This window comes from Nannobrachium achirus, assembly GCF_963921795.1.
Source record: "Nannobrachium achirus genome assembly, chromosome: 11".
Classification (NCBI taxonomy): domain Eukaryota; kingdom Metazoa; phylum Chordata; class Actinopteri; order Myctophiformes; family Myctophidae; genus Nannobrachium; species Nannobrachium achirus.
In genome coordinates, this window is record NC_137820.1 from 50,912,786 (window position 1) to 50,930,342 (window position 17,557).

Consider the following 17,557-nt stretch of genomic DNA (forward strand, 5'->3'; position numbering starts at 1 on the left):
TTTGTGTATTGGCTGCACACACCATATTGTCTGCTCTCTCTGCGATTGGGTTGGTAAAATATGTTAACTGCTGCGCCTTGCCAGCAGGTTGGTGTGTAGGCTAAGTAACAATAGACCGTCACTGGGCTACGGCAACGTGCTTTGCATAAAGACCATAAACCACTCACATCAACTCATTTGTCACACAGAGTAGCCTATAACTTACAAATGGATGAAAAGGTTTTCTCAAGCAAACTTATTTTTATTTTCGATGATTTTATGTCTGTCTTCCTCCCTCTGAAGCCATCGGCGGTGGTGACTCCAGAAGTGCAGCCGGCTGCAACAGGAAGTCCCACTCCTCCGATTGACATCACGTTCAGTCCCAGAGACTCTGCATCCTCAACCCCAAAGTCCTCCCACAAAGTCTGCACCAGCACTGCTGTGACAGAACCGCAAGGAGAGGAGCTCAGGTGTTGTTTTATTTGCCTCTACTCTATTTGTTTTCTTCTCTTTTAACTAATTTACTGCCCCAACCCGAGAATCCTGAGAAAAAGCCGTTGGTCGAGCCCAAGAAACCAGAGAATTTCATTTGATTTCAATTATATAAAACACTCAAAAATCGGATCGCCGATCGGCCGTTTCTAAGTAATCCAAAGACATTGCTTCCGATTGGGAGCGATAACGGAGATGGATATGCTTTTTTGGGAGGCGGGACAACACCTTCCTATGTGCTGTCACTCCAATGCATTACTTCCTTGTTTACGAAGCACTGCTGCTTGTGCAGAAATGGGTCAATGGATTATCATGAGGGCTGTTGTTTTAGCAAGCTGACCAAGGCATGCACGCTACAAACGCACATAACTCAAGAATAGTATTTAGGCGATGAACTCGGCTGGCTACAGTACATATAAATCATGCAGGTAAGTATTTACGGTACATCATCATCTCTCTCTGTCTCAATAACAGAAAGAAGTCAAAAGGTGGAGTGGACTTCCTTATAAATAAACCCAATTTATTTGGACTTGTTTTTACTTTTATGTTAAAGTAGTTCACCCCCAATAATATTTTTTTGTATTAGTCGCTTTCCTAAGACAAAAAAAATATTATAGTGAATGTACCAACATTGATTTCGGATGCCGGAATCAATGGGGGTAAACTTATTGTGATCAAATTATTGTCTTAGGAATGTGACAAAAAACTAAAACTCAAGTCTCCATGGCATGAGTAATCAATAGAAAAAAGTCATTTTGGGTGTGAACTACTCCTTTAATAGCAGTTTTGACATAAACTTGAATCTGAAATGCTCCATATCCATAGCTTTTATTGATTAATTTGTAAATGTATTTAAAGGGAGGAAGAAGAGCTTCCAGTCACTGGGACGGCAACACCCAGAAAAGAGGAAGAGGACTCTGGGAAACGGTCGTCCGTACCACCAGCTGTTGGAGCGGTTCATAACGGCCTCGCCTCTCGCTCATATTCGCGGTCACTGAGTCACATCAGTGAGAGCAGTGCCGATGGCGTCATCTTGACGGACAGATCCACGGCAGAATCGGCGGAGGTCTCGTCTTTGGCATCCGGCGTCTCGGTCACTGACATTGATTCAGACACACCCACGAGAACGCCCGAACCGCAGCCACAAATTTCCGTTGCCACGGACACCGCAGCGACACCAAAGAGGGTCGTCGTCACGGAGGATAGCGCACAGGGTGACGTGTCGGATTGTCGCACAGCCGTGGTTGAAGATGCTGAAGATTACAGGGAGGGCATGGACGAAAATGTGGACTGTGACAGGCTCTCACAACCCAGCACGCTCTCACAGAGTGCTGAAGACGGGGCTTATGTGGCCCACCGGGTGGTAGTGGAGGCCGAGGAGAAGCCTGAGCCTGCAGCAGGTTCAGAGCATGGAGACGGTGAGGTGTCTACGGTGGACAGTGGCGTGGAAGAGGCCTTGGCAGCAGTCGTTTCATCTCTGGATGATTGCAGAGGACAGTTCCCTGAGCTACAGCTACTGGAGCAAGAAGTGAGGCTGTTGCAAGCTACGTTGAAGGTGAGGAGACGGGAGTGTTTGGATTTATCAAAGTTCGAGTTGAGTTTCTACCAAAACAATAGTGCTGTTAGGTTCCATCTGTATACTTACACGGATTTACATATTCTACTTTTATTGTGGAAGTGAAATTGCCATCTTAACCCATTAAAACCGGGAAAGCAGAAGATCACAGCGCGTCACTTCATGCCATGCTGCGAGCTTGTACATCTGGTATTTGAAAATGTTTGAGAACTACTGATTTAGAAGGTATGATTCAGGTCTAAAGCATCCATGCAACTAAAGCTTTGGTGCTTGAGTAATGTGAAAGTGAAAGTGACTCAGCCTGAGTCTAGCCCTGCAGTGAAGACACCTCCTTAAGTTACTGGAACCAGTGCTAAGATCGCTGCTCCAACAGACAGTTTCCTGTCCTATTCTTTGCTGTCTATTGACCAAGATAGATAAAATACCGTAGGAGGGTGGTCTGTCCCGGACAGAGCAAGAGCGAGACCACAACAAGTGAGGGAGGGAACTAAGCTTCCCAGAAAGCCTTGTTCCCTGGGGTGCAGGAATAGGGTGTGGACCTTCCTGCCTCTTCCTGAAGTAACGTTTACCTTCTCCAGAGTTAGTTGTGTCGAGGATAAAAAGAGATACAAGTGTACAGATAAATTGAGTCGTACCAAAGTCTTTCCCCACTGACTCACTCAGGGTCCAATTGTCAACTGACCAGTCAGAGTCATTGTAAACCAGAAAGCATTTACCGTCAATTATACTTTGGGAACCAAAATCGACCACTACCTAACAAGAGTACGAGTACCAATGCTAAATGATCGCTGTATATCATTGATGTAATGAGAAATCCATGTTTCCTCTTTTCTGTTTGTGCGTGTGTGTGTGTGGAATGCACGTGCACAGGGTGGTAGCCATAGCCGGTCACCCAGCGTTGTCAGCCTCACTGTAGAAACAGCTCTGGGAAGCTTTGACTTCCTCAACACCTCCGATGAGGAGGAGGAGGAAGGACAGAAGACAAGTAGAAAGAGCAGGTAAATGATGGAATGACCATTTAATAGAGAGGATGGATGGATGGACACGACTGACTGACTGACTGACTGACTGACTGACTGAGTGGTTCTCAACCTTTTCCGGCTGCGACCCCCAAAATAATCATATTTTAACTGGGGACCTCCCCATCCTGACGAGCACTAAGAGTTGAGGCATTACATTTTGTATAACACGGTTCTATTGTGAAAACAGCAGATCTACATGCTCACAATGTAGCATGTAGATCTGATCTGCTAATTTCACAATTTCTGCCTCACAATATTTGACAATATGGCCAATGTTTAATTTGTCATTTCAGAGGTGTTAAAAAGTCCTTAACTTGTCACTTTAGTAATGTGCAGATACCCTCTATACATTTAAACTTTATGTTGGTTTGTTTACTGTTGAGTGAGAAAACAATGTTGCACATTAAGTTAATCATCTGGAGACCCCCCAAAATAATTTGGGGACCCCCTTGGGGATCCCGACCCACAGGTTGAGAACCATTGGACTGACTGACTGACTGATTTAATTATTTAATTAACGAATGATTGATTTAATGAATGATTTAATTATTTTATTTTTGCATCTTAGCAGAACTTACTGTATTACCCTACCTATTAACATTGGCACTGAAGCTTTTGATTAACAGTATTTTAGCTTAATGAAAGTATTGATTTAGAAGATTCTCAGACTGGGTGACTGTTGTTTATGCACAGTCTCTTTTGATAATGCCTGAATCAATTTCCCCTTTTAATGACTGAAGTAAGTGAATTGGATATGACACAAATATGCGATTGTTACCATATTAATGCTATTCACCACAGTACAGATTTGTATGGGAATAGTACTTTAATCTCTAATGTGATCATTTGATGCCACCTAGTGGTGGTACCTTGCCTTGCAACAGAAAGAGCACATGCACTAGCACACTAAGAGCGCACATTAAGGCATGTGTATGCCTGCATTGGGCTGGTGAGTCCAGTGTGCACCTGAAGGATTGTTAAATATATGACCAAAACCCTCATCTAATAAGTAATGTATTATATTACATTATTATTAACTGACGACCCTTTTTATCCAGTGCTCAAAGGGAAAGGGGCTGGGACACGCCCACCTCCATCACCTCCCCTCTCACCACTGGCTGGACTGCTCTAGACTGCGCCCTGGTGGTTCACCTCAAGAACTGCAGTTCTCAACTACTGGTGAGTCTTGAGAGTTAACACAATGTGAAAGTAATTTACCAATACCTACATACCGTAATTGCTGGACTATAAGCCGCACCTGAATATAAGCCGCACCAGCTAAATTTAGAACAAAAACTAATGTTTACATATATAAGCCGCACCTGACTATAAGCCGCAGGTGTCCTTCCTGCTTCCCTCTAGAGCACCCCTGGTGGCCGTTAGCTGTAAAAATCTATATATAAATCCTTGTTAAAGACCATTGTAAAACGAACTAACTGTCCGTTAGCTGTAAAAACCTCTATATAAGCCGCACCGTTGTATAAGCCGCAAGGTTCAAAACATGGGGGAAAAGCCGCGGCTTATAGTCCGGCAATTACGGGTACAAACATTTATTAAAAACATGAATATCTTTGGGTATAAGGTCTAGATGTTTTTGGTACACATGTTTTGTTGTAAAAAAACTGAATAAATAACGCATAATGTATACAGATTTTGCCCTAAAATCACGAAAATCACTACACAGCATGTCTACACTCATGTCATCAACATGGATCAGGAAGATTTTGGAAAAACAAATTTTTGCCCTATTTGTGGAGATAAGCGACCTACGGTCGCTTATCTCCCGTTTAGGGAGTCTTACTGGTGTATAATCGTGTTTTTGCGACCGTAGGTCGCATTTACTATCAAACCCTGCACAAAGTGTCAGTCCGTCAGTCTGTCTGTCACACCTCACACGTCACACTCTTGCCCTGCTTATATCTCCGCAACCGTTGCCCCGATCCATGCCAAATTTTGCACACACGTTCCTTACCTGCCAAACTACAACCTCCAAGGACCCCCGGAGCTCCAGGGACCCCCAGGTCCCTGGGGGACCCCCAGATGTAAAAAATTACCAAATGTGCTAAACTGACCAAATGACCACCCCCACGGGGCTGCTCATGGGGAATTCCCGGGGACCACCCACTCCTGGTGCTCCAGAACGGATGCAAAAGTGGTGGCGCCCCCAGTGGAGGACCCCCTACACTGCAGCTCACATAAAATGCCGTAACTCCGGCTAGGAGCGACCGGGACAGCCGGGGCCGGTACCTATTCGTCCGCCTTGCCGGCGCGGACACCCCACCCCTCATTTCTCACATGGCCCTCTTCTAGCGCCACCATGAGGCCGATTCTTGCAAAACACATTTTTGGACACTGCTTCTACAAATTTTGCCCTAAAATCACGCAAATCGGTACACAGTATGTCTACACTCATCCCATCAACATGAATCTCTCCCATATAGCGCCACCTCCAGGCCGATTTTTAAAAACACATTTTTGGACACTGCTCCTACAGATTTTGCCCTAAAATCACGAAAATCACTACACAGTATGTCTACACTCATGTCATCAACATGGATCAGGAAGATTTTGGCAAAACACATTTTTGCCCTATTTGTGGAGATAAGTGACCTACGGTCGCTTATCTCCCGATTAGGGAGTGTTACTGGTGTTAAATAGCTTTATTCATCTGGATACATAAAGAACTTTTGAAAAACCTTTGATGTGTTGTACCTGTAGTGTCTGGGTACCTTTGGCCCTCTGCGTTGTGGAGAAATGTACGCTCTGGACAGACTGCTGCGAGAGGCAAGAGTACTGGAGATCATACGGCGAATCACCAAGGAAGGACTCCAACAGGTCACACAGCCTGACGAAGGTATGGTAGCCATCGGCCTTGTCCCTATTCTGTCTGTGTCTATCTGTCTTGCCTGTCTGTTCACCCAATGCATGCATACATTCAAAGCAGAGCAGTGGTCAGAGCAAAACGGGACTGGCAGTGATCCCTTAAAAACTAAGAAATGATTCTATTCTCTGACTTGATGTATGATCCCAAATTTGGGTAAGGTTTCAGTGCGATCATAGCCCCATTGACTTGGATTATTATAAAAAAAAGTATCAGACAGAATGCCCACACTGCACTGATGGGTCATCTCCTCACTTGCATTACAGTATCACCAGGACAAATTCGCATTTAGATTTACCCAAATATGTGAGAGAGACTCCTATAATTATAGCCAGAAACTCGACTATTTTGTCACAGTAAGCCCATGTCTCAATGACAGATACCAGTCAAGCTTAATACCATGATGACTTAACAACTTGATACATTTGCTGTATCGTAATTCTTCATTGGCTTGTATCCTAATTATACTCCTAAGTAAAAACTCTACTGTAGACTACAGGTGAACATCGCTACATTTTTTTAAATCAGTCTCCTGACCTCAGCTGTGAGATCCGACTACATTATGCAGACACACAGACGAGATCCACAACTTTCAGAAACCTCAGTGTTTTAGGTCTACTGTCAGCCTGGTGTATGTTAGGGCTTAGGTTTTCATGGAGCTAAATCGTATCTAGTAATTGGTTCTGTCATTTCAACAACTCAAGATGTCTCGAGTTACCCCCTTGAACACCAGCATGTCTATTCTGGGGAGAACAATTATTGTCCAAAAACAGGGATAAAAACACGTTTGCAACATATTGTGAGCTTGTAGATCTGCTATTTTTGTTCCAAGAGGTTTGGTGTAGATGGCAAAATGTGGGTTCTAGAGGGTTTAAGTGGTATATTAACATATTTGTTTATTTTTCTTTGTCACAAAAGTTAAATATGAACCTAAAGTCAATTTGTATTCCTTTTTCTGTTCTTAATTTTGAATTCATTCTTTGCATCACACTCTCCCTCTGTCCATTAATCCTCCTCTCTGCCTGCTCTGCACTCTCTCACCACTACCATGTTCACTCTCTCATCATCCTCCATCCCTGCCGTTCCTCTGTCACAGTCATCCCACAGCTGGAGCAGTGCCAAGGAGCTGTGTCATTATGGCAGAAGTGTGTCGGGGATGGCAATGTGTACAGCGTCTCCACAGAGGCCTTCGTGGTTACACTTGCACAACTCTACCTCACCAAACTACCGGAGAGGACTGCCAGCTTGAGTGACACAGGTAAGCTTCTCCTTTTTTTCACGGCCATTGGTTGGGACTTGGAAGTGTTTGGCATTGTTAGTAGTTATGTGGAGGCAGTGGTTTAATTAATTATGCTAATTGTTAAGTCCAGGCACAGTTTTGCACACAGTATGTGTGTGTGCTTTTGTGTGTGTGCGTGCGTGCGTGCGTCTATTCATACTCATGTACCTGTGTGTGTCTGTTCTCCAGTGTTCCTGAGTATGGTGGAGCGGGTGCTGGAGAGACGGTTGCCACGGCGAGGGCTCAACAGAGAGGAAGTGATGGTGACAGTGTTCCAGTTCTGGAGCTACCTGGAGGCTGAGGGAGTCAGTGAGATTGACACGCACGTCACTGAGCTGGCTGAGGAGGGTAGGATTTACACACAGTGTTAAACTAATACACACATACAGTACATCAACAAACTATCTAAGCCGGTGATTCCCAACCTGTGTGTGAGGCCTACTGGGCCAACGCCATGAGGCTATTACAAGTGGGCCCCCAAATAATTGCCAAAAAAGTTAATTGCCACAATAAAAAGTTTGTATTTATTTTTTATTGTAGTTCTTTGCCATTCTTCTCATTGACAGGTGTAGTGGACAAAGGTCCTATCCATATACAACACAAACTGAGATTTATAAAACAAGAATTGAACCAGAAATGGTTAATGTTTAGGTTTATGAAGCTCATGAAAAGAATGTGTCTGGACTTTCTGGACTATACACTTGGATATCTTTTGGCTGGGCTTTAATTTGGATAATACAGTGTAAGTGACAGGAAACAGGGAGAGAGACAGGGAGTGACACTCAGCAAAGGTTGTCAGGCTTTGGAATCGAACCAGCCCACGACTGCGTTAGAGCCTATCAGGCCATCAGCGCCTCATGAAGTAAATTTACCCTCATTGATTCCGGATGGGGACCCGTTTTGAAACGGGTCCCCATCCGGAACGAATGGGGGTAGATTTATTGTTATCACATTTTTGTCTTAGGAATGCGACAAAAAACTAAAAATATTATTGAAATCTAGTCTCCATGGCGTGAGTAATCAATAGAAAAAAAATCATTTGGGGGGTGAACTACTCCTTTAACATTTTGAGTTGTTTTTATCCCGCAAATAATGACTCATCATAATGACGTTCTGTTCCCTTCCTACAGTCTGGTTGGTCCAGAACCTTTCGTCATGTGACCAGGAAGTGTTGGTGCGTGCTCTGCGACGGCCCCCAGAGTGCAGCCTGAAGAGGAATGGGCTTCATGCTGTGGCCAAGTTACTGAAGGACCCCCGAGGGAAAGTGTCTGCATCTGCTAGTTCTCTGCTTCGAAGCCTGGCTGACCAGCCGCGACACAGAGAGAGGGTGAGACAGCAACTGGGGGGAATTGTGCACATGTGGTGAGATCAAAGGATCTCAATGGAAATAAGCCTTGCCTTACCTGAGTTTCCCTTTAGTTGACCTTGTATCGGTGAACTGTACATTCATGAAACTGTACCTTTTCCTATGTAAAACTTCTAATAGATACTTCAATCAATCAATCAATCAATCAATGGTGGCAAAGAAACTTGACATACGGTATATATCCACCATACACAACGACAAACCATAGTACTTTATAGTTTTGTGTGACATTGTTGACAGACTTAATGATTTATGTTTGTGCATAAAGCTCTCTGACAACAGGCAAGATGCAGAAAAGTCCATTTTAAGTGTTGAACCTGGGGTCTATTCGCTGGGGTCCACGACGCCATGACTCACGAAATTTTTATTTTTTCGATTTGATTGCGACCGTAGGTCGCAGTTACTTGCACACTATCCAAACCTCCACCGGCTGTCCCTCCGTCACTCCCTCCGTCACTCCCTCTGTCACACGTCACACGTCACACTTTTGCCCTGCTCATATCTCTGCAACCGTTGCCCCGATCCATGCCAGATTTTGCACACACACTCCTTGCCTGCCAAACTATAACCTCCAAGGACCCCCGGAGTTTCGGGGACCCCCAGGTCCCTGGGGGACCCCCAGGTGTAAAAAATTACCAAATGTGCAAAAATGACCAAATGACCACCCCAACGGGGCTGCTCTCTCTGTGTCACACACACACACACACACACACACACACACACACACACACACACACACACACTCTCTCTCTCTCTCAAACATAATGTGTGACCTGCCAAGTGGCAAGGAATGTTGCCACTGTCCTCTCTCTCTCTCACACACACACACACACACACACACACACACACACACACACACACACACACACACACACACACACCCCTTCACACCAGGGAGTCCAGGAAGGATGAGCCTCCATGCTTAAGTGTCAGGTGATCATTGCTGAAACCTCAGAACAATAGCCACATATTAGCAACCATAAATACAGATGCCCACCCTTTAGCTAACAGAAACTGCTTTTGTAAATGCTGGAATGTTAAAAAGGTCATCTCTTTCACTTTCAATTGTATACATTAGCTATTGTTCATAACTACACAGTCATGTCATCAAAATGCATCTGTCCCATCTAGCGCCACCATCTGGCTGATTTTTAAAAAACACATTTTTGGACACTGCTCCTACAGAATTTGCCCTAAAATCACACAAACCACTACACAGTATCTCTACAGTCACCCTGCTCCTACAGATTTTGCCCTAAAATCATGCACACCAGTACACAGTATCTCTACAGTCATGTAATCACAACGCATCTGTCCCATCTAGCGCCACCATCAGGACGATTTTGCACAAACTACTTTTTGGCCTATTTATGGAGATAAGCGACCAACGGTCGCTTATCTCCCGATTAGGGAGTCTTACTGGTTATGTGCCCTCTCAAGCCGATCTCCCACTGCTAATTAGAGATGTGTCGTTTATGAGTGATTTGTTCATAAGAATCGAATCATTAGCAAGACTCGTGAACCATTCGTTCAAATCCCTGAAATGTGTCATTCACGCTTTCATTTATACTCCCTGCTTTCTCCCCCTAATAACCCCTGGCACACAGGACGGGAGGGCGGGCTGTACTTGTGACGTAACAAAAACGCTCCCGCGATAGTGTTTTTCTCGGGACGCTATGAACAGTGAACGTGAACGAGTTGTTTGAACGGATCATTACCATGAACGTGAACCAAATGATTCGTTCACTGAAATGAACCTGATTTCCCCTCACTGTTGCTAATGCTCTCAATACTAGCCTGGCTCCAGACCATAGACTCCACCCACTCACTGAGTTGTTAGCAATCAGCTGAAAACAGATTTAAATAGCGTACATCAGGGGTCCCTATTTTTTAAACTCGCTGTTGGTCTGTGACACCTTTCCACAAGAGAATGTTGTTTCATGCCAGACAATGCATTGTAAGGGGTTTATTTAGAATCAACAATGACCAACACCTCAGTCTTTTTGGACTCTTAACACCTTGGTCTATTCACAATCAATGACCCATCAACGTGTTGAACAGTTCTGTCCTGCATCAACAGAACATTGAGAAGGGGGAATCATGTGCCCTGTGGGAGCCCTATGGTAAATGACAAAAGAAGTTATGACAGGACAAACATTTTCTATATTCACATCAAACTAGGCCCTTGCCCGGGGGTGTGCACAATATTTGAATGTAAGAATCTCAGAAGTAATGTCGGAAAACTCAGTGATGTCAGTCATCTCCTAATTTGGGCCTTGTTTCAGCATGCGTATGTTACCATGGCAGAGACACATGTGCAGTTCAGGCGGCGGTATCAGTGTTGTCAGAAATGTGTGCTCTGTTTCACCCAGTTATGCCCATATATGGTGTTTCGTGTCCTATACCCATATATCGTCGTCGTTGGGTGGAAACCTTGTATATCCAAAACCATTTGTTTTGTATTTATCATTTTTAAAATGATTTAAATTAGTGAAAACAGACGATCTACAAGCACACAACGTGCACACAACGTGCACACAACGGCTTGTAGATCGTCTGTTCTCACTACTTTTGTGCGATGGCCTTGTATGATGAAGCAGTGCTTTACTAAAAAAATTACACATTTGAAACTTGGAGATACACGGTTTCTGCCCGACAGTGGTGTTCCGTGTCCCAGCCAATATGTGACTTCAGTACTATGACGTCAGACTACTGTGGACAGACAGACATTCTGTAAATATTAGATACTAGTCCTTGCCCGTGGTTGTGTTGTGTACTGAGGTGAAAGTATCGACTCGTAGGATAGCAGTATTTGAGACGTTTCAGTGATGTCAGTCATCTCCAAATTCGGGCATGTTTCACCCATTTATACCCATGTATGGTGTTACGTGATGTCAGTCATCTCCAAAGGTGGTCCCTGTTTCAGCATGCGGGACTGCGGGTATATCAGATTTTGGCACCGTTTAGTATTGGTGATGTCAGTCATGAAGTCATCTCCAAATTTTGTCAGTGGTCAGTCAAGACACATATACAGATGACAAAGCTATCCAGTATCCATTGATACAGTGTGTACTTAAAACAAACAGACTGGATTATAAAATGGAATCAACATGATGCACATTTTCCCTGTCCAGGCTTTGGTGAGCTGTCTGGAGCTGTTGGAAAATGAGACAGTGGAGACCAGAGTGTGTGGATGCAAGGCCCTGGCTTGTCTAAAGGTACCAATATCTCATGCTGTATTCTAACACTCATGTGTGTGTCAGTTACCACTGTGTCTTGATATGTGTGTACTGGAAAAGTGGGGGGAATTATTGTGTGTGTAACTGACTGACTGTCATTCACACAAAGTAAAAGTTAAACGAAAAAAGAGCATCTCTACAGCTCATGGATTTGTTTTGTTACATGCACACTAGTCTCGCATTGCGAAATGTCTGGCTATGCAAGACTACATGTACACAAGCAACAACCATGCTTTCTGCATTAAGTCAAAGTATCTAAACCAACTCTACCCCCTCTCTGCTTAGCTCAGAGACACTAGCGCAGGTTGTTAGAGGAACTGCATTGTTTCCCAACCATTAACTTGAGAGGGTGTGGCATCCTATTCAAAGGAGTTCATTTGCATCGGTTTCAATGAGACTGTTGATGAAACATGATCTAAATTTTAAATGATGCCATGATTAATTCAATCACTCAATTTTGATTGTTGTAGAACTGAATACACTGCCAAGGGATTTGCTAGTAAATATATTTCAGGTCTGTCTGACAAACTTTATACTGCAGCTATGACGTATGGCTTATTATGGTACATTTCCCACAATAACTACTTCTGTCTATACTTTGTTCCAGGCCAAAGAAAGCATTGATCAGTTGGTATATCTGTGCAGAACAGACAAGGAGGAGGTCCGAGATGCTGCCAAACAAGCGCTGTTAGTGTTGGGTAAGAATAAGAATAATAGGTCCGATATGCACAATAAATACTCCAAATATTCTGTTAAAAGTCTATATAATTCTACAACATTCACAATATCGTAGGCTTACGAAGAAAAACAATGCTCAATGTTGATCCTGCTATGATTAATTATTATAATATTTTTTTCTTTCATCCATTTGTTTATTAAATCACTCATTAAATGAATGGTTTTCCATGTGGTGGCAAACGTGCCTTTTGTGATTTAAATTCTCAATTTAAAATCATCGATTCAATTATTCATTAATTCACCCTAAAGAATGTCAGTAGTTGACTGACATGAAATCTACCATATATCTACCAGACATGATACAATACATGAATATTGTGTTGTGCACATTTATTGCACGTGTTGTGCAACAAATGTATTTGGGGATTATGAGAAGATTTTGTCATTCTTTTTTTAGTTTGTATTTTATTTACCCCATTCATTCATTCATTTGTTAATTCATTCACTGTGCTGAATAGGTGAAGAGGGGAAGATGGCCCACAGGCACGTAGAGACCTCTCAGGATGGACTACCAAGACTCTTTGCTCCTGGCAGCATGGCCAGCACAGCCTTCTAATATAACACACACACACACACACACACACACACACACACACACACACACACACACACACACACACACACACACACACACACACACACACACACACACACACTACTAACTACACACTCACAACACATAATTGTAACATTTGTAACATACAGAAACACAAGTATGTTTTACACTGTTAAAGAGGGTGCAATAATAGCTGGGTCAAAGAGGAGATACTGTAGGAGACGTTGACTGTGATACTCTGATTAACACTGGTATATTTCAGTAAGCTTCACATACACATGCATACACTTATCAACTTATGTATATAGACATGTGGTAACTACTATTTGAAAGAAGGTTTCTGAATTTTAACTGCCTTATCTGGAAAGATGGAGGGCGTAACTGACGAATGGATCAGAGACAAGAGGGATAAATTAATTTAGAGGAGAAGGAAAAGCTCCCCCCCCCCCCATTTTAAGCAACAAGGGCACTTTTGGTCATTTGACTGCATGGGTTCACGTTAAATAGGATTAATAATTAGTAGGGGCAACTAATTTCAGTTACAATGTCACTGCTTCCTCTACCTTTAAAAAGGTATCAACACCCCCCTTGACTTCACCATTTTGTGATGGCTGATATTCTAAAGACCTTTTGCCACGAGTCTCAGTTTATTTAGCAACAATCACGAACGAGTAGAGTTGAGAGGATTGGGATTATATTTTGGTTATCTTAACTGATAAATCAGTCTGCTATTGATAATCGCAAGCCAAAACTGTTTCTCAAGTCAGAAAGCATTCACCTTAATGTGTGGAAGGAATATCACAATGTAACTGGATAGTTGAAGATGGTTGTTGAGAGGTAATGTTTAAGGAGTTAAATGTTCTTCTTTCTGTGCATACCGACTTACTCGTGTCATCCAGTAGGAGTTTTGTGTTCCTTTTCTCTATACAATTGCAGATTGGTGTCTGATAAAGTAAGTGGCTGCCATCTTGTGGCAAATACTGGCTCCTAGTGGCAAGAACCGGCTAGTAGGCCAGTAACTTTCTGTCATACAGGACTGGAGAGTGAATGCATGGAACCATTGATTAGTTTCTAAGATCAAGCCCTTGCAACCATTTAAAGTGGGACAAAAATAAAATAAAATATACTATCCTTCTACCTGGAGTTCCCCTTTCCTCCTCTTCATGTACTCCCTCCTGTCTCTGTCTCTATGAACCCAAGGAAGATCAAAGAAGGAACGGACACCAACGTCATTTTCGTCATTTCAGGCTCCATGGGACGCCGCCATGACACTTTGGCCACCCAAAATTAACATTAGCGTCTATGAGCACTTCGTCACTTCCGCCACCCAAAAGTGGCCACCCGGCGTGCCAACTTCCGGGTGTTGTCTGTTCCTTGTAGATATTCCTTGTATGAACCTAGGATGGAGCAATAACCAACAGGGTGTTTCAAATAAGCAAAATGACAGTCAGATCATTTCAAATATTTGAATTCGTAATGACAGATCATTGATAGATGATGTGTAAGTATGAGCTCTTATATTGCATAGGAAATTAAGATGTCAATGTCTAAGCAAAAGATCAATGAGGTTACAATTTAGGCATTTAGCAGTGCTCATAATCCAGAGTGATTTACAATACAGTTAAATAACATCCTTGTCTCATAATTCTTGGTCTTTAAAATATCAGCTAAAATGCCAGGTTAGTGAGCTAAAAGTATTTAGCTCACTAACCTACTACTTATGCTTTTGACTATGATGTTTTTTAATGCGATCTGATTGTTATTCCTGCCTGATGAAACGTCCCATTGGCTTGTATGCAAAAAAAAATTAAGCAATTCAGTGCCATTGTTCTGTTACTATAATGACATAGCCACTTTTCTTTATGGAAATATAAATATATTATTTCTATACTCCACTGGATTTGTACATGTTATGTAATTGTAATGTATTGTATACATTCTGTTTGCATTTTTACAGCAATCTTAATATGTAAATTTACAAATTTCTTTTATGATTATGGCTCTGATGCCTCTTTTTATTATTACACATACACCATTTGTATCAAGTTTGTCAACCAGTTCGGCTCATTCAAATTGTGGCTGACAATTGATGAAGATACCACTTTCTGTGACACTTTACCACTGATATGATGATATAACAATTTGATAACTACTGTGGGGCTATTTTAACAATGTTATATTTGTATGGTTACAGACACCTGTGGAAGGTTTGCCTTTGTGGAGTAGGCCTAGATAAAGCGGTCTCACTGGATGGAACCATAGACTTTGGCTGGGTTTTAGTGTTCAGGCCTGAGATAATTTACTTTTAAAAGATTATAATGAGGCATTTAGCTACCGTTTGGGTATGGTCACATTTGGGTTATTTTGCTCAATAATAAAATGTTCAAACCTCAGAGGGTTGAGCAGAGAGTGAATTGAACCCAGTCATACAGTGAGCACTATGTTGCCCATCCCTAAAGAACAGCCAATGCAGGATAACAACAAATGACTTGGCAAATAGCTGAGCTGCAAAACAGAAACAGGCTATGAAGCTAATGTGGCTGCTACTAAAACCACAATGGCTAAATTCGTATCGTCTCTGTGGGGAAGTCAATAGTGCTTACTTTCACAAACATAATATGACATGCAGCCAACATTTTATGGCAATTTTGACAAAAAAATCCAGTTGTCAAATAACCTTGCTGCTCAAGTAATATTCCCCAATAATTATACTGCATTAAAATGTTTCCTGTGAGTCGGTACCATAAGATCATCTGTTTCCGTGTCATTAGCAACGGAGGACACCGTAAACTGACATTTTCAACAATGCAGAGTCAATAAAGGAGATGTTTATCATATTTATCATCTCTTATAGTGCTCCATATTTCAATGAAAGTAAGGTGATCTTAGTAGTACGCAGTACAGAGATGCTTTTGGAAGCCCTGGGCCCTGGCTTATAATCATTGTACCTTGTAGTCATGTAGACATACACAGCAAAATCCAGAATCAACTCTTAAAGAGTTTAAAATTTGACCTGGAGGGTTAGGGTACATTTCTTCACTCGGAGCACAGGGATTTTGCTGTGTAAAGGCACTGTAGAAGCCCCATGTTTTATAGCAAGCATTAATGAATTAAATTCTGCTCTTTATTAGCTGTTGCGATGTACAATATGGTCCACATCTCAATTAAAAGGTTTAACCACTCTTAGTTTGAAGGATTTGTTACATTATTCCTGCCCAACTGTAATTAACCACTTAAACCCCATATACTTAGTTGAAAGGAGTCCCCCAGGCATATACAGTATACTAGATCCTCTAGTATTTCCCTCTAGTATACACCAGCCAATCACAGTGTGTTGTGTAGATCGGCTATTATTGCTGAATGTTTGCCCCAGAATAGGGAGGCTAGGGTTCAAGTGGTTCAAATGGGGAACTTCTAGAATGGCTACTACGTCCCATGTGTGAACAGTTCACCACTGTTCTGTAGGACAGCTACTGCTAGGACTGGATCAATGGAGCTTCTTGCAGTATGAAATTGAAAGTGCCTCGATGTCTGACAGTGGAAGAGATGCTATGAAACAAAGAGGGAGATGAGATACTTTATTTAAGAATGAAAGACAAAGTGAAGCAGTGGGCAAGCACTGCAAAGTATATTTTTTTGTTCAAAGTTGATTGTGCAGCATTGGAATCAAAACATTCTATTTCTTGATTTTGTTATTTTCTAAATAAATATATTGCCTGGCAGTTGTCATGCCTGGTGTTGTGTACAATGTACAATGTATACAAAATTAAAAACTTTTGAAAGATGGTGGTTTCTCTGTACTTTTTTTTTAATGATAGCAAGGAAACCCTGGATGGTGGGAAATATAAAATAAAAAGGATGGTCACTCAGGTCAGATGGCGCAGGGGTAAAGTGACTGTCCACCACCGCAGAGTTCAGTGATGGATGCCTGTCAGTGTGGGGGTGATAAACGACAGGAGTAAGATAGAGGCGCTAAGTCCTCCCAGAGGAAGAAATAAGTGTATATATATATATATATATATATATATATATATATATATATATATATATATATATATATATATATATAGTGTGTGTGTGTGTTCCTATACTGTATGAATGCCCTATATACAATACAACAAATAGATATTGTAAATATGTCTGTGGTTAAATAAATAGATACATCTATTCCTGCCCCACAATACAGCAAATAGTTTTTAACTAAGCCTTTTGACTTTCTGCTGTTGTATCAAAGTGCTAGAGAATAAAACATATCCACTAATGTGTTTTATTTTAAATTATCTGTACTGTAAGTGCTACCCCAAGTACTGCACTTAAATAACACTTTTAGGTACTTTTACTTTGCTGAAGTATTTCCTATTTTCAGTACTTTTACTTCTACTCCACTACATCTCAGAAACAGATTGTACTTTTACTAGTATTTGAAAAC

The 17,557-nt window shown here is 42.0% G+C and overlaps 1 protein-coding gene across 3 annotated transcripts in view; it reads left to right on the forward strand.

Annotated features, from left to right (window-relative positions):
- The window catches only part of ripor1 (RHO family interacting cell polarization regulator 1), an 83,462-nt gene extending 66,667 nt beyond the window's left edge, over window positions 1-16,795 (forward strand). For all 3 annotated transcript variants that reach the window (XM_080736055.1, XM_080736054.1, XM_080736053.1), the window contains 11 exons: window positions 283-449; window positions 1,330-2,026; window positions 2,918-3,045; window positions 4,128-4,248; window positions 5,788-5,923; window positions 7,047-7,208; window positions 7,419-7,577; window positions 8,360-8,556; window positions 11,730-11,813; window positions 12,442-12,532; window positions 13,031-16,795. In XM_080736055.1, the coding sequence (XP_080592181.1) occupies window positions 283-449; window positions 1,330-2,026; window positions 2,918-3,045; window positions 4,128-4,248; window positions 5,788-5,923; window positions 7,047-7,208; window positions 7,419-7,577; window positions 8,360-8,556; window positions 11,730-11,813; window positions 12,442-12,532; window positions 13,031-13,128 (2,040 nt within the window). In that variant the 3' untranslated portion in view covers window positions 13,129-16,795. The remainder of the gene's footprint in view (window positions 1-282; window positions 450-1,329; window positions 2,027-2,917; window positions 3,046-4,127; window positions 4,249-5,787; window positions 5,924-7,046; window positions 7,209-7,418; window positions 7,578-8,359; window positions 8,557-11,729; window positions 11,814-12,441; window positions 12,533-13,030) is intronic.
- The last annotated feature ends 762 nt before the right edge of the window (window positions 16,796-17,557 follow it).